The 20511-nt window shown below is 46.9% G+C and overlaps 2 protein-coding genes and 1 long non-coding RNA gene across 5 annotated transcripts; 2 read left to right on the forward strand and 1 right to left on the reverse strand.

Annotated features, from left to right (window-relative positions):
- The first annotated feature begins 6 nt into the window (after window positions 1–6).
- Window positions 7–2689, forward strand: TIGD7 (tigger transposable element derived 7). Its single transcript, XM_032426040.1, has one exon. It carries the CDS (start codon window positions 672–674, stop codon window positions 2316–2318), a length of 1647 nt encoding a protein of 548 aa, XP_032281931.1. The 5' UTR covers window positions 7–671; the 3' UTR covers window positions 2319–2689.
- A 4342-nt stretch (window positions 2690–7031) lies between these two features.
- Window positions 7032–14482, reverse strand: ZNF263 (zinc finger protein 263). 3 transcript variants are annotated; one of them, XM_032425960.1, is made up of 6 exons: window positions 13820–14482; window positions 12770–12950; window positions 12248–12321; window positions 11844–11970; window positions 10226–10342; window positions 7032–9735 (listed from the first exon to the last, which is right to left on the reverse strand). In XM_032425960.1, exons 1-6 carry the CDS (start codon window positions 14204–14206, stop codon window positions 8567–8569), a joined length of 2055 nt encoding a protein of 684 aa, XP_032281851.1. In that variant the 5' UTR covers window positions 14207–14482; the 3' UTR covers window positions 7032–8566. The 3 variants fall into 3 exon arrangements, with proteins under 3 accessions (XP_032281851.1, XP_032281853.1, XP_032281852.1); XM_032425962.1 differs by lacking the exons at window positions 12248–12321; window positions 12770–12950; XM_032425961.1 differs by lacking the exons at window positions 11844–11970; window positions 12248–12321.
- A 1866-nt stretch (window positions 14483–16348) lies between these two features.
- LOC116645592 lies at window positions 16349–18831 on the forward strand. The gene is made up of 3 exons (XR_004301975.1): window positions 16349–16390; window positions 18406–18520; window positions 18707–18831. It is a non-coding gene; the product is annotated as an uncharacterized LOC116645592 (long non-coding RNA).
- Window positions 18832–20511: the final 1680 nt, after the last annotated feature.

Here is a 20511-nt window from a genome sequence, read left to right on the forward strand (position 1 = left end):
TACTAAACAATTGTTCAGGAATGCCAGCTCTCCAGACATCCCAATGTTAGGATAGCGTGGACTCTTTATCCAGGTGGGTGGCCTGCTGCCCAGTGAACACTACGTACAGAGCACCACGAGCACTTTTGTTTCTGGCAGTGAGGTAAAATCAGGTCGTTTTGGAAGGGGAGAAGCCACTCTGCATCTGTGCTACATAAGATTACTCTCTATGCCTTTGAGGCTTTCACACTCCCTTCTCAAGCACTACTTTTTATGTAGACTCTCACTTGGCTTTGTTCTTGGGGACACATCTCACCTCTGCTCCTGTTGTCTTTTTCTGTGTTGAGTTAGGGAGAGTATGCAGGTATTCCTGTTATTCCTGACTGGTGCTGCTGTATCTGTCAAGAAAGGAGGAGGTGGATGGGGTTCTGAGAACACATCATCCATATCTTGCAGGAGCAACAGCTAGATAGGGCTTTGATAGTGGTGGCTTTCTGAGTTCCTAAGACCTTCATCTGTAGACTCACACTTCAGTCATGAGCCTTTATCCCTTTTAGCCCAATACCCTTCTGTACAAATGCCTGTGCCTTTTGGGGCTTTAAGCTAGTTTTTTGTTTTGCTTTTAATTTTTTCCAATTCAGTAAGGCTTTTCCCTCTTTTTCTCCTGTTGGTTGTTTGAAACAAAATTCACTATGAATAAAAGAGGGAAATATACAACATTGAATTTGGAGGAGAAAATGAAGGTTCTCAGTAGGATTGAAGCTGGACGATCTCTTAAAAGTGTAGTGGATGAATTTGGAATCAGTAAATCAACATTTTATGACATTAAAAAGAATAAGAAATTGATTTTGGACTTTGTACTGAAGCAGGACATGCCATTAGCAGGGGCTGAGAAGAGAAAAAGGACAACAGGAGCCAAATATGGTGATGTGGATGATGCAGTCTACATGTGGTACCAACGGAAACGCTCAGCTGGTGTCCCTGTTAGAGGTGTGGAGCTTCAGGCTGCTGCAGAGAGATTCGCACAGTGTTTTGGGCGAACAGACTTTAAAGCTAGCACTGGTTGGCTTTTTAGATTTCGAAATAGGCACGCAATTGGGAATCGAAAAGTATGTGGGGAACAAGTCCTAAGTTCAGCTTCAGAAAATGTTGAACCATTTCGACGAAAACTGTACATGCTTATCAAAGAGGAGAAACTGAGTCTAGCTCAGCTGTACAGTGGGGATGAGACTGACCTCTTTTGGAAGTCAATGCCAGAAAACATTCAGGCAAGCAGAAAAGAGATCTGCCTGCCTGGGAGGAAAATAAACAAAGAACGGTTGTCTGCTCTTTTATGTGCAAATGCAGATGGAACTCATAAGTTAAAGTCAATCATTATTGGAAAATCAAAGCTGCCCAGAAGTGTGAAAGAGGACACAAATACCTTACCTGTGATATATAAGCCTAGTAAAGATGTTTGGTTCACCAGAGAATTGTTTTCAGAATGGTTCTTTCAAAACTTTGTTCCCGAGGTCAGGCATTTTCAACTTAGTGTTTTAGGATTCCATGAAGAGGATGTCAGGGCCTTGTTACTTCTGGACAGTTCTCCAGTTCACTCTTCCGCCGAATCACTAACCAGTGAGGATGGTCGAATAAAATGCATGTTCTTTCCCCATAACACTTCAACCTTGATTCAGCCAATGAATCAAGGTGTGATCTTGAGCTGTAAACGACTTTATAGGTGGAAGCAACTTGAAGAGAGTCTTGTAATTTTTGAAGAAAGTGATGATGAGCAAGATAAAGGAGAAAAAGGAGTTTCCAAGATTAAAATCTACAACATAAAAAGTGCAATTTTTAACTGGGCAAAGAGTTGGGATGAAGTGAAACAAATAACCATAGCAAATGCATGGGAAAATCTTCTTTACAAAAAGGAACCTGAATATGATCTTCAAGGCTCAGAAGATGGAGATTATAGAGAAATCCTGGAGAAATGTGGGGAGTTGGAAACCACACTGGCTGATGATAGAGTGTGGTTCAATGGGGATGATGAAGAAAAGGGTAGCCCCGCAAAAACAAAAAGTGGAATTACAAAGGAAGTTGTTCAGAAAGGTGGAGGAGCTGAAGAGCAGACTGCTGAATTTCAGTTACCTGCTGTCAGAGAGAGTTTGGACTACCTACTTGACTTTGTTGATGCCACACCTGAGTTTCAAAGGTTCCATTTCACACTGAAAGAGATGCAACAAGAAATAATTAAAAAAGAGTTCCACAGTAGAATCCATTCTAGGATTGGTAGTTTTTTGAAACCCAGGCCTCGTGTTATGAAGGATTCCTTCAATATGCCTTCAACTTCTAGTAATTAGATTTTGTGTTTAAAGGTTTCTGTAGTTACGTATGATGCAGACCTGTTATGAATTGTCATTGTTTTTATCAGCTGACCTCATTTTGCATAGCACTGCCCATTTATATATTGTTTATAATACATACAATTTAAAAATAAATTTCTTTAAAATATAAAAACATTCATTAATCCATTTTTATTTCTGTTTTAGCCAAGGATCTGAATAACGAAGAGTTATTGTCCCAGATTATCTAAGGTGGAATGGATGTGGGAAAAGCATTACATTCTATCTCATTCAGAGCATATAACAAGAAGCTATATGCTGACTAGTTCTAGTTATTTTTTAAAAGATTTTTTAAAAGTACATAAAATAAAAAAATAAAAAGATAAGAGATTTGGTTTTCAGTTTAATGGTGTGACATGCTCTGCTTTCTTAAATTTGTACCACCTGCTGTCCTCCCCTTCTCATGCAAGTAACATGCTGATTATAGAAGATACATATTTAAAAGATGAAAAGCACCCAACATCTGTCGACCAATGATAGTTTAACACTTTGGTATATTTCATGTATTTAAAAAATAGGCAGATTACTTGGTAAATACAAGTTTTTATATCTTATTGTGTTAACATGCTTTAGGCCTTGGCATTAATAAAACGTTAGCATTTGTTTTAAGCCTAGGGTAGAATGGATTGTGGAAGAAGTTGATGGGAATGTCAGATGAGTTTACTGGACAGCTCTCTAGTTCCTTTTAAGTCATTGCATCAAACGCCCCACCCCCACCCCACCCCCGCCACAGGTAATACATTTCCAGAGTAAATGACCGGCAGTCACACCCTTTTGAAAAGTATTCACTAATTCTGGAAGCCTCACGTTGCCTTTCCGTGCTAGGTACCGAGCCTGGTGTTGGGCATTGGACTTGAATTAGAGAGAAAACGAATAGGAACAAACCACCATTCAATGTGTAAGTGCTAGGTGAGTGTGGAGAGGGCTTTGGGAGTGTTTGGGTAGCAGGGGAAGTATCTAAGAGGGTCAAGTGTGACTTCTGAGCTGAGCTTTAAAATTTAGTGCTGGCAGTAGCAGGGCAGTCCGGGCAAAGAGCTCAGGCTCTTCGATTTGAGAGTGAATCTCCCTGGGAAGCTGCAAGATCCCTGGATGGTTGCTGTAGGAGCAGCTGGCAAAGAAAAGCAGGAAAGACAGGTCCGAGCCAGATTTTCATGCTAGGTCATCCTAGGATTTCAGACATCCGTCTGGGCCCACGTAAAGTTCTGTCGGTTCGACATCCTAAATGGCTCACCTTTTGTCTCCACTTCTCCCTCCCTGCTGTTCGTGTCCCGGTCCAGGCTGCCATCACCCCCTGACTGGACAACTGCATCAGTCTCCTTTCTTGTCCTCTCCCGATCCTTTCTCATCCTGTAGCCCCTTCGTGGGCTTCCCATTGCATTTAAGCAAAGACTCCTGACCTCAGGTCGGCCTGCAGGCCCGCCCTTCCCGGCGCCTGAACCTCCCCTTTCCCGGCGGCCACACCACCCAGGTCTGCGCTCGCCCCCTGCTGGACCACGAGAGCCGGGCCCGCTGTAGGCCCCGGGTAAGCGCACACCTGAGAGACCGGGGAAAGTTTCGGGGAGGGTTGTAGCGCCGCCGGCGTCCGCTGGGAAAGAGGGAGAGGGAAGGCTGCGGCCTGGTGGCCCGGCCCAGCCCTATGAGCCGAGAACTGTGCGGAGCGCCAGCCAGTGTGCCAGAGCCACCGGAGCGTGAGGGCGGGGCGGCCCTAGGGGCAGTCGCGGCCCGGCGCAGCCATAGGGCGTCCGCCAAGCGGGCCAGAGTGGCCAGGGGGAGAGGTTGCGGGTGGAGAGCGGGCCCGTGAGACGGGCGCAGCCATAGAGTGTCAAGGGGCGGGCCAGAGCGGCCGGGAAGAAGGGGGTGGGCCCGAAGGGAGGAGAGGCCGGGCGCAACCATGGAGTTCCTGCCGGCGAACTAGAGAGGCCGGAGTGGGGAGGCGCCGCGCCCTAGCTTTCCCCGGTCCGGGAGCAGAGGCCGCCAGAAAGCTTGGGCGTAGGGTGAGGGAAGGTTTGTCAGGACTGGGCTGCCGAGCGCCCGCCCCGTCACCTCCTGTTCCTTCCCGGGCTCGCGCAGGAGCCGTTCTCGGTCGGGCAGGAGCGCAGGCGGGCGGTCAAGCCGTCAGGAAGGGGCTGATGTCTTTGGTTCTGGAAATATTTTCAGGACTAGAGCTCCTCCGAGAAACCCAGGCACCTCACTCTCGTTCCGGTGGCTGAGCCCCCGCCCCCCCCCCAGAAGAACGGGAAAGAGTGGGGATACGGAGGCAAACACGACAACGCATTATGTCCAAAAACATACCCCAGGATTTGAGAAAGAAACAGTAATTTCTTTCCTTACCCTTTCTTGCCTGCGGAAATCTGACCACCTCCTCAGAGCAGGTTTGGAACCTGGCGTGTCACCAGTTTTGATCTCTGCCTACAGCTTCTGGGACATTTCAGTGATAAATTGAGGATATTAACTGAAAGATTTGTCCAAATGTGTTGGTGTTCTGAGCGACTTTTAATCAACCATTTTCTCATTGTTGAATTTACCTGGACCATTCCCACTGCCTAACTGCCTACGTGAGGCATCATATAGCTCCTTTTAGTAAAAATGACTTGATCAGAAAGAATTATGTCTCCCTTTCAACAGTGGAAGTCAAATTTTAATCAAGTGTTCGCAAGCTAGATTGAAGGCTAAAGGGATGAATGCACCTCTCTTTTTTCTAATAAATGCACTTTTGCTTTAATCTTAACTATTTTTGAGTTGCTGACACCCAAAGAAGTTAGCCCCCTAGTGCTAATAAATTTGCTAGAACTTTTTAATGACTTAGTTGTTTCAAATGTTTGTGAAACATTTACAAAAATTACAAGTCCTAAAGCAGTGGTGGTGATTCTGCACTTTCCAAAATGCTATCAGTTGACAGTGTAATTCAACAGTAAACTCTTCATAAAAGGGCTGGGGGTATAGAATCTTAAACTTCAGATTATGATATTGAGACCCATAAATCCTTCCCTTACTGCAATAAAAATTCTTAGTGATTGCTGATGTTGTTTTCTGGAGAAACAAATTGTTTAATACTTTTTCCAGTCTCTGGCCTTACAAGCTTTGTCCTCAGTGATGTCTGGCCCGCTGCTCTTAATTTGCCTCTGCCAGGTTTTTTCACAGTGCTTAAATGTAGTACCAATTCTCCACCCAGGAGTCCTTCCTTCTGTTGGTCTTCTGTGCTACCTTTGCTCCAAGGACTGTGGCTATTGCTCAGGGTCAGTCCACATCTCCCAGGTCTCCTTTGTACCCATCTGGGCTGAGGGGGCAAGGGTCTTTATTGCCCCAGTGTCAGTCTCCCATTGACCTAGGAGCCAGTTGGAGACTTCTGGTTTCTTTTTCAAGGACTAGTGGGTAAAAGTATAAACGTAAAAAGTGCGTGTGCAGCATTAAAGTACAAATGTAAGGGGCGCCTGGGTGGCTCAGTTGGTTAAGCGACTGCCTTCGGCTCAGGTCATGATCCTGGAGTCCCTGGATCGAGTCCCGCATCGGGCTCCCTGCTCGGCAGGGAGTCTGCTTCTCCCTCTGACCCTCCCCCCTCTCATGTGCTCTCTCTCATTCTCTCTCTCTCTCAAATAAATAAATAAAATCTTTAAAAAAAAAAAAGTACAAATGTAAGAAAGCACACATTGGCCATCCCTTGCAGTGACCTCGTGGGAGCCTGCAGTAAGGACCTCCAACCTGCTCTTTGATATAACCACAAGGAAAGAAATCATCATTCCTGCCTGTCAGTAACAGAAATTTCTGCCAGCATGGTCTTACATTGGCATCAGTGGCAGGTGCTTAGAAGGCAGTCTTGCCAGTATTTTCTGCGCACAGATGACACCAATAGATGAATACTCTCTGTGCCAGGACCTGAGCCAGATGTTTTGCATGGAATATTCTGTGAAATCATCTCATTAAAACAGCCAAGAACAGCTCTGCTTGTGAATTAGCTAGAAGGGGAGCTAAACGGGGGGCGCTTCCTATTGGAAAGCCTTTTTAGTGCAGGGAGTGAATTTCTGGGGGCTCTCATTGCTCTAGCCTGAAGCTGCAGTGCTCCCAGTAGGAGCAACAGCACTTGCACCACTATCAGATCTGCATGGGTGACACTATAGGGGAGAGGGGTGAAAGGGAGGGGTGCTTTCCATTCTCACGAGATTTACAATCCATTTAAGTTGCAATCTTAACCAGAGTGCTTAGTAACAACATCAACTTGACGTCACCCACACATTTCATGGCATTAGCAGCCACACCAATCAGTCCTAAATTAATCTCTCTCAAATCTTAACCCTCTCTCCTGCCCCTCAAACCCTGCACTACCCCTGCCCTCTTATGGAGAAAGGAAGAGAAATAAGAAACTAAGATTTTTTTTATTCTTTTCAAAGGTTTTATTTGCCAGAGAGAGAGAGCCAGCGAGAGAGCATGAGAACACAAGCAGGGGGAGCAGCAGGCAGAGGGAGAAGCAGGCTCCCCCTGAGCAGGGAGCCCGATGTGGGGCTCGATCCCAGGACCCTGAGATCATGACCTGACCCGAAGGCAGATGCTTAACCAACTGAGCCACCCAGGTGTCCCAAGAAACTAAGATTTTTTAAAAAACTGGCTCAGAAAACCAAGGACAAACTCATACTACACTGAGGCAGGGCTGAGATAAGATGATCAGGAAATGGGGGGAGGGGTATGCACGGTTGTTTCCCTCACTTAAAATTAGTGTATTTGATAGCCAATTGCCAGGTAATGTTCCACCTTTTTCTCCCAGAGAACAGTTAGCTATCTTCCTCCAGGGCCAAATCCTGAGAGGTTTTCCTGGCATCAGAATTTCCTACTCCTAGAATACTTCCTGGTAGTCTACCTCTTTCTCATAGATACACATTCCTGGATTCCTATTCCCGATTCCCCATGCTAAAATACAAAGCTTTACCCTAAAAATTTTGCCCTTGCCTCTATTTTCCCTCCATTAACAGGCAATAATTCAGTTATGTCCTGTCTTTGAAGAGCCATTTTCCTTCAGCTTTGTCACAAGAAAGTAAACATTCTAAACAAAGAATCAAAGACATTTTTACTGCTGTCCACCACTCAAAGGAAAGAAGCCTTCTAGGAGACCCTTATGACAACGTGACCCCAAGCAGCCACTGGGCTTGACCCTTTGTTATCGCGAAGCAGTCCCAAGCTTGACCTGTCAGGGCCCCACCCTACCTCAGCCCTCCTCAGCCAACCTCATCCAAACCTTCTTTGACCAACCACAGAAAAAGCAGGTCCTCTGGCCAAAGCAGACAGGAAACAAATCAACACGGAGGCCAAGACAAAAGGTCCTCAATGAAGAGTCACACACGCTCATGTTTCCTGAAGTATTTATTACCATCCAAACAGATTTTCAACAGGGAAAGGCATGATCCCTAATTTCCCCAGCATCCACATTTGCAAAACCTCCCAGGGAACCCCGCTTTCATAGAACCCTCTGAAGACCCCAGAGCTCTGTTTCTTTCTTGGACAGAAGTGGGGTAAGTCTTAATCTCTGCAAAGGTGCACTAATTCAAAATCCGGTTTCCTCTGCCAACACCTGGGCTGAACTGCAAACTCCATCTTACTATTTCCCTCAGGTCTCTGGTTCCTCTTGGTCTGAGGTGATGGTTATAAGCCCGGCCTGTGCATGGGCCTTCCCATCCGAGAGGCGCTGTGGTGGCTGCCCTGGACTGCCCATGGCTTCCCAGCCAGGGCTTCTGGGGGAGCTGCAAGTCGCCAACCAGTCTTCTGTGGCCATGAGCTGGTTTCCAGAATACTCCGCCCTTCTTTGGTCCCAGGCCTCAGGAGCCCAAATGCCCCTGCTGAACATTCCAAGTGAGGAAGCAGTAACGGAAAGTCACACGGATTCCCAAAGTTGTTGGGATAGACAATGGATATAGTAAGGCACCCAAATCACAACCTGGCTAAATATACCAAGGGAGTAGGTGTACCCTGGGACAAGAGGCTTCATAGAGAAGGTCACCTCGAAGACTTGCCACCCTCAATAGTTTGGACAGAATTCTGTTTTAGTTCTACACTAATCCTTTGCTGCCTCTGCACCTCCCTCACAATGACCCCCACCTTGTTCCTCTTTATAGTAATTACTTTAAAAACAGATCATTTGGTGGGCTGGGCAAAGAAGACCAGCTCTTAACAGGACTCTGAGTATGCCACCTTATCTGGGCCAAAGAGAAATCCCATTGTTTCTATCCCGTGTGAGTTCTCTGGTGACTCATAAGGCGTGAACTCCGAGAAAAGCTCTCTCCACATTCAGAACATTTATAGGGTCTCTCTCCCGTATGGGTTCTCAGATGACGAATCCGATTGGAACTGTGAGAAAAACTGTCTCCACACTCATGACAGGTATAGGGTTTTTCTCCCGTGTGAATTCTCTGGTGCCTGATTAAGTTTGATCTATGAGAGAAGTTTTCCCCGCAAAGGTTACACTTATATGGTTTCTCCCCTGTGTGCGTTCTCTGATGTCTGGTGAGGTGCATGCCCTGCCGGAAGCTTTTCCCACAAGTCAAACATTCAAAGAGTTTTTTCTCTGCCTTGTGGGTTCCATGATTTGTAAGAAAGAGGGTGCTGTCACTCACTGCTTCCCCACACTCAGAGAAGGGGTAAAGCCTCTCTTTCTCATGAGTTCTTTCATGTATGACAAGGTGTGAACTGCGAGAGAAACTTTTCCCACACTCAGCACACTTATAAGGTCTCTCTCCCGTGTGAATTCTTTGGTGTCTAAGGAGGTTGGAACTATGAGCAAAGATCTCCCCACACTCGGGGCACTTGTAGGGCTTTTCGCCTGTGTGTGTCCTCTGGTGCCTGTGAAGGTTTGAGTTGCAAGAGAAGCTTTTTCCACATACGTTACATTGATAGGGTTTCTCACCCGTGTGGGTGCGCTGATGGCGAGTCAGGTGGGTATTCTGACTGAAGCTTTTTCCACATTCCAGGCACTTATGGGCCTCCTCTCCCAAGTGTGCTCTGTGTAGTGACAGAAAGTGTGGGTTCCCACCAAAGATTTCGCCACACTCCACACCCATACACAGTCTCTCTGCTGCATGTATTCTCTGGTGCCTAATTAGGTTCGAGTTGTTAGAGAAATTTTTGCCACACAAGGGACATAAGTGGAGCTTCTTCGGCTGCAATTCCTTTGGTCGCCCCAGTTCTCCGCAACTTGTGGCCCCCACTAAGGACGGCTCCATCCCTTCCTCTGGGGGAGGCTCCCAGTGCCCTTCTGCCCTGTCCCGAGGCCTTCCCTGCTCAGGACTCCAGGGCACCTCCCCTCTGGCCTGGCCAGGCAACAGTGCCTGTCGGTGGACGCTCTCAGGGGAAACGGACTGAGCACCTTCTTCCTGGTTCTCAAACTTCTCTTCTCCTGGCAGAGCAACAGAAACCAAACCCCTATGTTATTCCTACACCAGAAGAAAGGAATTCCCACATATCTGCTACTCCCTGGAGGTCAAAAGCCCAGAAGGGCTGGTTCTACCCCAGTTTCCCATTTTCCTCATGTAGGTAGTGCACTCTAGAGAGGAAAAGGGGTGGGGCCATCGCTCAGGAACCAGCGCTCACTCAGACCAGTCCTGAATTCCCTGTACAGGCAGGCCCCCAATTCCCTCTACAACTAAGCCTCCAGCTTCTGCCCTGTGGAAATGGGTGGGATGGAGTACAGCTGGGACTAGGGTGGGGCCCAGGGGTGAATGCCTCCTTGCATTCTGTACCCTGGGATGGAAGTGGGCAGTGGGGACACAGGAAGCAATGTATCTTCCTGGCAACAGTGATGAGCTAGTCCTACACCCAAATCCTCAAATGCCTCCCTCCCAACAGTGGGAGGCTAGCTGGGCAGGCTGCTCATCTTCATTCCTTACCTGGAGCTGGGCTTCTGAGACTCAGGCCCTCCTTGCAAGTCTGAACACTGGGATCCCATGGCTTTCCTCCTTGTTCCACATGGGTGCTCAGGGTCTCCTGACTAGGAACCTGAGACTCTGTTTACAATGAAAGAAACAGATTTCTATGTCACCGTTTTTCTCTACCAGGCAGAAGAAACAAAGATAATCTTGTTCCCCGCACTTAGTGGACATATCCACAGAAGGTGCAATAAGTCTGATAGCAAATACTTGGAATGTACACTCAACTGTTCTCAGTAATTACCTCCAGAGAAAGAAATTGGAGGAGGGAGACTATGGCTTTTTTTTCTTTTTACACTTTTGTAGTACTTGGGACCTTCTGCAATGAGAATGTATACTTTTGTAATTAAAACAATCAAACAAACATGATTAGAGTGATCAGTTCTTGAGGAATTGTTTAATATTATAAAAGAGCCCTGACTCTCACAGATAAATATAAACTAGAACTGAGTTCCACTAGACAACTCCAGGAGAAAATATAATATGATGGACAATCAGAAAGAAATCTGGGGCTCTGGGAGGACCCTGAGGTTAAAACCCAAAAGCACCATTCCTGTGCTATGCTAAAACTAAAACCGCATTCCAATCCCAGCAAACAATGGACTTTAAACAGTTTAGTTCTAAGAACTTGTGATCCAAACTTCTCTTCCTATGCAGCACTCACTGAAAGCTCTGCTTAAGTTAGGGCACCAAGCCAGGCCCAAGGATGGATAACCTGGACAAGATCCCAGTGAAGGGAACCAAACCCAGCGGTGACTCCTATGCAGAATTAGTGCAAGTGAGCTGATACCTGTGCCTCTTTACAAACACCTGATGTATGAAAAAAAAGTGCGTGTGACTCTTTTCTACCATGTGTTAATACAGCTATAATCAACTGTAACATATACAGAATTGTTTTACATTAAGACTTCCCACAACTTTTTATTATGAGAATTTTCATACATCCAAAGTTGAAGGAATTATACAATACCTGTACACTCTTCACCCAGATCCAACTATCAGTTTTTTGTCATATTTCGCAAGCCTCATTTTTAATCTCTGCATAATAGTTCAACACATAGATGCATCTTAATTTATTTATCCCGTTTTACACATATATATCATTTTCAAATTTCCAAAAGGCCTCCCCCATTCCTGAATTTTTAAGGGCTGGGATAACTGCTAAGCTGGAATATTGATGCCAGTGCCCCCTGAAAGTTGGGGAAGGGCCTAGAAATACTAATGAAGCATAGAAAATACAAATGAGGTCAGAAGAATAAGCATCTCAAAATTGCAAGGCATCAAGAACTGAGAGTCTGTGTGATGTGGGGGTGGGGGAGGCTGTCAATGGATTTGATTTGCTCTGCCCTGGGAAGTCCATAAAGCTCACATTCCCTGCCTTCAGCTCTGGCAGCTGGGGGTCATAAGTTTGCCAACTGTGCCACCTGCCAGATGTTTAAATGATCCTCATTCAGGGGGCTTTAGAAAAAGGGAGGTCTTCTGGCAAAACTCAGAACTTATGTCCTGGAGGTGAGTGGCTAAAGGACAGGCCCCTGGTAAGAAGCGGCTCAGTCTTCATCCCTGGAAAAGAAGTCCTTACCCAGTGAGTCCACATTCTCATAACTCTCCTGCACCGTGTCCCTGGAGAGGGCCCTCTTACTAGGATCCTGATGCCCCCACTCCTCCTGGGAGATGTACATAGCCACGTCCTCTAAGCTCTCAGGCAACTGAAACAGCACAAGATCTCCTTTAGCCCGAGGCACCAAGAACAATTCAAGCAGAGTCATGAGTTATAGGGGCAAAACCCAGGGTGCCAAGGACACATTTCATGGGGAAGAAGGGTGCCAGGCCCACAAGTGAGGTGTGGAGGAAATAAAGAAGGCGGGGAGGCTGCGCGTGGTGAGAGAGAAAGGATCCTCTCTGAGAGGCAAAAAGACCCCATCCCCACAAGAGCAACTGCGGGGAGAGGTACTGGGGGGGAGACAATGGGAACTTCCACATCACCTGGGGCCCAGTCATCTCCTTGTCTTCCATGTTTCCTTCAGCAGGAAAGAGAGAAAGCCAGGGAGCAGACAATGCTGAAGTGACAGAAATCATGATGAGAATGGCATTTGTAATTCTTGGGAACCCAAGGATTATTACAACACGGTATCCATTCCCCAACACCCAGTCTCTGCTGAGGATTGTACAATGAGCAAAAGAAGGCAACAGAGGCATAATAAAGCGATATCCAAAATGGCGGGGTGCGGGTAAAAAACACCAGTCAACTGCCCTGCTGGCCTGCAGCATTGAAGTCCTCAATCATCCAAAGCTCTAAGTGTCTGTGCTGGGCTTACTTAGAGATCCCCCTCCCGCCTCCCATCCCCAGAAGAACCCAAGCCACCACTTTTAGGTCCTTCACTCCACATCTGGGAACCCTCAGATCAGAAATTCCCTCACCTAGGCAACCGTACTCCACCTGCTGGTGTCAGGGGGCAACCCCGAAGCCCCTCCTCCCTCCCACCTGCCCAGACAACTGTTCCTCACCCCTCTCCTTTACAGCTTGGGGGTCCCTTTTGGGGCTGGGGCCTAGCAGCTCCTGCAGCCTGGGGCCAGGGCTTCGCTCAGTCTCCATTGGCTCCAACTTGAAGCTCGGTGACTCTCGTGCTGTTTCCAGAGGCAAAGGCTCCTCCAAAAGCACTTCTGTTCCCCGCCTATGGTTTGTGACCTGGGAACCAACCCACATCACTCATCATCACAACAGGGCCCGACAGGAAGGGAAATTAGTACAGAATTCTGAGGGCAAGCCTTCGACAGAGAACCACTGGCAATCCTTTTGGATCCAGCAAGAGAGAAGGATGGTTCACACTAAAAGCTTTCCTGATCCTCCCAGCATGGGAGAAAATAGGAGGGGAGGGTGTCCGCTCCCAGGGCACACCTTCCCCACACAGCTCTCTGACACACCTGACTTCCTCTTGCCTCCCCCCACTCTTTCTATATGCTTCCATTCCTCACTCCTGGATAAGTTAAACTTGGGTGACCCTGGGGGAAAATGCCCTCAAAACCTCACTGACAAACTGTTTTCCTAAATTCACTAGTAACCTAACCTAGCTCTGCAGAGGAGACCAGACTGCTGCACTTAACATAACAACAGCTAACAGCCATTAAGCACTATTAGCCAGTAGTGTGATCAAAACTACATGATGCTCTCCCTGCAACCCTCAAAGCAACCCTAAAAAGATGTTTTATCATTCTCACTTTACCAGTGGCAAATCCGAAGCCCAAAGAGATTAAGTAACTTGCCCAAAGTCACAAAGCTACGGAGCAGAGTGAGGATTTGAACCCTGCAAATTAACTCTGGGGGTCACATTAATGCAGACCCCCGCCTCCATGTGGAAATAGGGCATTCTTCATGGCTCACTCTGTCCTTCCGGGGAAAACCTGGAAAATGAGTCTTCCTGACTAAACTATGAAAAGACCTCTTGCCCATATAAAGTCTACTCGGGGGACCAAGTAAAGGTATGGAGAACAGGGCCGCCGCAACGTCCTAGTCCTTGGGGCCAAACAAACCGCAGATAAGACAGCTCTTTCTCTCACCTGTAGTCGCAGCCTCCCAAGCTCTCGCTGCATGTCCTCCACAAGGGTCACCGCTTCCTCGCCGCTCTCAGGATGCAGCTCCTGCACCCTGCTCTGGATCTCCTGGGGCAGGATGGTCAGGAACTGCTCCAGTACCAGCAGCTCCAGGATTTGCTCCTTGGTACGCATTTCAGGCCGCAGCCACTCATGGCAGAGCTCCTGGAGCCGGCTGAGGGCTTCCCGGGGCCCAGCTGCCTCTTGGAAGCGGAACCGTCTGAAGCGTAAGTGGGAGGCCTCAGGGCTGGGCCCTGGATCTGGCGGGGGCAGCTCCTGGCTCCAGGCGCAGTCCTCCTCCAGTTTCACTATCAGGAGCCCTTCCCGGTCTTGGGACCCCGGGCCCGACGCCATCGTCAGGCCCCGGGAGCGCCTTGGCCCCGAAACCAGCTGCGCCCGCCCAAGAAGTCTCCCCGGGCCCCGCGGCTGCAAGTCCCGGCCAAGGAGCCCAGCTCCAGCCCGGGCGCAGCTGGCTCCGGCACCTTGGCCTCAGTCGATCACGGGCGCCGCCGCGCCAACCCCGATCCAGTCACCCGCAGGACGCCCCCCCCTCCCGCCCCCAGGGCAGGACCTGAACGCCGCGCTTTCACGCTCGTCGCGGTCTCACGCAAGACTAGGTGCTTGGCTTCACGCCGGAAGTCCCAGCGCGCGTTAGGCGACCACAGCCAACGGCGCAGCCTCGGGACCAACTTCCGGGTCACGATCAGCGAATTCTAGCGCCCATTGGGACAGGTCTCGCCACGGACCCGACCAACCAGAAGGGAAGGTTTGCCTGCAGGGGCGGGACGAGCGACGGGCCAATTGGAGACGAGAGGCGGGGCAGGTAAATTTAGTGGAAAACAAGCCTAAGGAGGGCGTGACCGGTGGACTACCGGATCAGAATTCCCCGGAAAGCTTGCTAAAGTGAAAATCCCTGAGCCACGCGAAATCCAGTGCGTCAGTGTCCGGGGGCGGGGGGAGGGGGGGCAGCAATCTGAATTGTTAAGCTCTTTCCCCAGAGACAAGTTTGAGAACCACTGCCCCGATTTAAGGGCAGTCCCCACCCGCTCCGGTTATTCGGGGCTGCTGTAGAGGGTCCTGTGACCCCGACGGCCTCAGAAGCACGCAAGCCAGGGTGCTCTCCGCCGCCGCCGCGCGGCGCCCGGGGGAGGGCGGGAAGTGTGCGGACCCGCCCGGGTAAGCGTCGCCCCGGGGCTTGCCGGGAGACGTAGTCTGTGGCGCGCCCCGCGCCCCGTGCCGGTGCCGGCGCCCGCCCGGCTGCAGGTACCCAGCGGTGAGGAGTTACGCACCGCGGCCGTGCGTCCCGCGGTTTGCTGTTCCTCACCCGGTTAGGGCCTCGTTCCTGGAGGCTGGACGTCCCCGAGGGCTCTTGGAGGCCCGGGACGTGCCGCTTATTGTTCACCCCTGCGGGGGCAGGATCGTTACTCAGCTCCCTCCTAGGTCCTAGGTCTTGTGATGAAAGCTGTGAACTTCACTGCGAGGGGCTAACGGAAGGAAACCCCAAGAGTTGGCTCAGCATCTCCTTTCCCTCCGGCGACATTCAAGACCGTGGGCTCAAGAAATAGAGGCTTCGTAGGAGTGAATCGTGACAACCAGTAACCTCTTATTGAGCGCCTGCCTAATGCAGCTGGGCGCTCACAGCACACAAAACTGTGAGACGGAGACGCTATTATCATCCCCATGTACGGATAACAGCACCAAGTGTCAGTTAACGCCCTGTTCGGGGTCACACAGCTAGTCTGTCGCTTTATAAAGTTCAAGGCTGTCATAATAGTAAGGGTGATGTGAGGACGGAGAGGCTGGCTTTGGACGACTGGCTGGAAAGAGTCCTGAGTATTTTGGTTTTTTTCTTGTGCTCGAGGGAAAGAGGTCCACAGCTGTTGTGGCAAATGTGGCCTTAGCAGCCGAAGAGCACGCAGGCAGGTATACGTCCATTTCATAAACCCTTGTTGAGACATGTGACCTCAGAGTCCTCTAAGGCCATTTTCATGTTTTTGACATATTTCAGGAGACTACAGATTCTAACCTAATAACCACTTCGCTGGCATTTACTACGTTATCTCAAACAAGTTATTCAATTTCACTAATCCGCAAACTTCAGTTCTCTCATCTGTTTTGAGGGGATAAAACTATCCCGACCTTGTAACATTGGGTGAGGATTAAATGAGCTAACGTGTAGGATGCTTAGAATGGTACCGGGCACTTAGTATGAACTCAGTGTAATACCAGCTGTTACTAATGCACAGTCAACTCCTGAAGGCTCACCCTATCTCACAGAAAAGCCACTTGGATTTTTATTGCAGGATGTGGGACATGGGAATGTTTGCAAAACTACACATACCTTGAGATGGGAAAGAATGAGTCATCTGTTATTTAAGTTTAGGGTTTTTTAAAAAGATTCTATTTATTTGACAGCACAGCAGGGGGAGCAGCAGAGGGAGAGGGAGAAGCAGGCTCTCCGCTGAGCAGGAAGCCTGGGATCATGATCTGAGCCGAAGGCAGATACCCAATTGACTGAGCCACCCAGGCACCCCTAAGGTAAGGTTATTAATGGAGACTTGAAGCTAGATGGACTTTCTGAGTTATTAAAAATTACTGTTAATATTCCTCCTCCTTTTCTTTGAGGCCTATTCAGACAGAGAAAATAGCTGGAATATTACTGGGAGTGGGGTTACAGGCCAGTAGATCTACAGGGGCTCATTCGGGGCACGAGTTCTTAACCTAGAGTCCATGAAATTATGGAGCAGCACTGTCTAGTAGAATTTATTGCAATGGTAAAATGCGGCTCATGTTCCTAAGTGCCACTTGGTGGCTACTGTACTGGCTAGTGCAGCTCTTGGAGGGTCACAATTGTTGGATTTGGAGATCTTTTAACTTTTGATACTGTATGCAGAACTGCATGTATATGTGTATCTTCTAGGAAGCGGATCCATGGCTTTCATGAAGTTCTCAAAACCACCAAAAAAATTAAGAACCACTATTTTAGGTCTTTGGTGAAAAGTAAGTTCAGGGAAGTAAATATGCCCTCTGGCAACCATTATTGATTCTGCTTTCTTATATTTTCTTGTCCTCGGCTGTCGGTGGCTCCCTATTATAACCGAGAAAAACAAATTTGAATCTCAGATAAAGAATAATCCTGGCCTTAGCTGTCATGGTCACTAGATTCTGTCTCTGGAGCTGCTTTCAGTCCTTACCTAGGTCTTATAGATTCCACTGCACTCAAGTGGGGCAGTTGTCTGTGCGTGGTTTTCAAACCGGTATTTGATGAAATACACAGTGTTAAGACTTTTTGGTCTGTGCTCTTTGGTGAGGGAGCAGAAAAATAAGCAGCTCCTCTCAGTCTGAAATGCTGCTTTCCCTGCCTCTCCCCTGAGGATACCCTGGCCTCCAGGTTTCTGCCACCCTAAGCCTTTGCTATTTGCCACTCTTCCCAGCTTTGATTTGATACTACTTTACTGGACTACAGATTTCCTGTGATCTATGGCTCAGGGTTTGGCTTTACATGTATGAAATTACTCTTTGATCTTACTCTTAGCTTTGAAATTCAATTATAAACAAAATACTGACTTAAAATGCATTTTACTTTTATTAATCTGAAATATGTTGCCTTTCTCCATGAAAATAATAAAATAAGGCATTTTGCTCCACTTTCTGTATTTTGATAAAATGTCCAAGAATTTAAGTTTTCCTTCAGATTAACATTAACCAAACTAACTTGCTAATGTTGTTTGGTAGTGTTAATATTTAAACATTTTCCTCATGTTTATTCCTCATATTTAAACATAGTTCTCATATTTAAACATTTCCTCATGTTTCCTCCTTGTATCATGAACCACCATTTACCAACCCACACTTTATTGCAGAGCAGTAAATTTTGTCAGGGGTGAGGAGGGGTAAGAAGGGACACAGAAGGAGGTTGCAAGCTATAGCTGCTCTCAGCGAGGGAAGCAGTGGTAGGACATAACAGGGAACTAAGCTGGACATGATTTTACTAACTGTCTTTGGCTTGCCAGAAACACTGTTAGATAGTTGTTTCAGTTAACTTCAAGATAATCCACTTCTAGGCTTCAGCTAAAAGAAACATATAAAGACAATATTTGCTGGTCACCACCAACCAAGTTCAGATATCAATTTTTATTTGAAAATCTCTTAACTGAAATTAATCCAGGACACAGTTCCCAAACTCCCACTTTTACCTCTCTCTCTCTCTCTCTCTTCTTTTGGCATTTTAGTCCTGACTTAGATAATTCTCTTAATAAAATATTCAAAAGATAATATAAAACTAATTTAGTGCATTGATTTTAACACAGAATTAATTCACTCCTCGTCCACTGATTGGATGGAGGACAATAGCCTTGAATTGAGCACAAAAGCTTTCCCCTCATTTTGGTTTTATATTAACACTGAAATATTGCCTGACAGAGGCTCTAGGTGAAATCATCCTTACTGAGGAAATAGATAGAGAGAGGCCATCTGCCCCAGAAATCAGCCTGAATCCAGGAATAATCAGTGGTGACCCAAACTCTTATGCTTCCTGTTTTTCTTGTGGCCAGGATATCCAGTACCAAAGCCTGGCCTGAGCTTCCCAGCAGAGCACAGAGAAGAGCCATTGGTAAAAGGACTGCAGAATTCCAAAGAAATGAAACAAGGATTTGGCTTCAAGTTAAGGTGAGTGTTCACTGGATACAAGGGAAGAAAGAAAAGAAAACATCAGACTTAATTGGAGTAAAAAGCTTTGAGATTTACTTAGGCGTTTCTATCATCCCATTACTGGTTTAATACAACTTTTTCTCCCCCTCACTTTGTTTCCCCTCGGAACAGGACGACATTTTCAATTTTCATTTTTTCTCTCAGGTTTTAAGATCAGGAGAGACACAGATATGTACCTGCAGCTATTTGGTCAACTAATCCTTAAAGAATATCCAATGGAAAAAAGACAGTCTCTTCAACAAATCGTGTTGGTAAAATTGGACAGCAACATGCAGAAGAATGAAATTGGATCGCTTTCTTATACCATACACAAAAATAAATTCAAAATGGATGAAATACCTAAATGTGAGACATAAAACCATCAAAATCCTAGAGGAGAACACAGGGAGAAACCTCTTTGACCTCGGCTGCAGCAACTTCTTGCTAGACACATCGCTAGAGGTGAGGGAACAAAACCAAAAATGAACTATCGGGACTTTGTCAACTGCACAGCAAAGGAAACAATCAACAAAACTAAAAGGCCACCTACAGAATCGGAGAAGATATTTGCAAATGACATATCTGATAAAGGATTAGTATCCAAAATCTATAAAGACTTATCAAACTCAACACCCAAAAAACAAATAACCCAGTTAAGAAATGGACAGAAAACATGAACACTTTTCCAAAGACATCCAGATGGCTTACAGACACATGAAAAGATGTTCAACATCACTCATCATCAGGGAAATACAAATTAAAACCACAATGAGATGCCACCTCACACCTGTGAGAATGGCTAAAATTAACAACAGAAGAAACAACAGGTGTTGGGGAGGATGTGGATAAAGGGGAACCCTCTTGCACTATTGGTGGGAATGCAAACTGGTGCAGCCACTCTGGAGAACAGTTTGGAGGTTCCTCAAAAAGTTAAAAATAGAACCACCCTACAATCCAGCAATTGCACTAGTAGGTATTTAACCCAAAGGATACAAAATAAAGTAGATATTTAACCCAAAGGATACAAAAATACAGATTCGAAGGGGCACATGCACCCTGATGTTTATAGCAGCATTATCAACAATAACTAAACTATGGAGAGAGTCCAAATGTCCATCGTCGACCGACGAATGGATAAAGATGTGATACACACACACACACACACACACACACACATACACACACACACAGGAATATTATTCAACCATCAAGAAGAATGAAATCGTGCCATTTGCAATGACATGGGTGGAGCTAGAGTGCTAAGTGAAATAAGTCAGTCAGAGAAAGACAAATACCATATGATCTCACTCATATGTGTAATTTAAGTAAGAAAACAGATGAACATATGGGAAGGGAGAAAGGAAAAAGAAGGAGAGAGGGAAACAAGCCATACATGATTCTTTTTTTTTTTTGTAAAGATTTTATTTATTTATTTGACAGAGAGAGACACAGCAAGAGAGGGAACACAAGCAGAGGGGGTGGGAGAGGGAGAAGCAGGCTTCCCGCAGAGCAGGGAGCCCAATGCGGGGCTCAATCCCAGGACCCCGGGATCATGACCTGAGCCAAAGGCAGACGCTTAACGACTGAGCCACCCAGGCACCCCGACCATACGTGATTCTTAACAATAGAGAATAAACTGAGGGTTGATGGAGGGAGGTGGGTATTAAAGAGGGCACTTGTGATGAGCACTGGGTGTTGTATGTAAGTGAGTCATTGAATTCTACTCCAGAATCCAGTATTGCACTGTATGTTAAATAACTAAAATTTAATTTAAAAAATTAGGAGAGACAAAGAAGCTTCTTCAAAGCAGAAAAAACCTGGGAACTCTGCATCCATTCACTGTTACGTTAGAATGGAATGCTCTCTGAGGTTCTGTTTTACAAAAAACAAACAAACAAAAAATAGAAAATCAACTTGGAAATCCCAAGACTTATAACTTATAGAGCATCAAACCACTCTATACAGAGGAA

This window comes from Phoca vitulina, unplaced genomic scaffold, assembly GCF_004348235.1.
Source record: "Phoca vitulina isolate PV1807 unplaced genomic scaffold, GSC_HSeal_1.0 scaffold33, whole genome shotgun sequence".
Classification (NCBI taxonomy): Eukaryota; Metazoa; Chordata; class Mammalia; order Carnivora; family Phocidae; genus Phoca; species Phoca vitulina.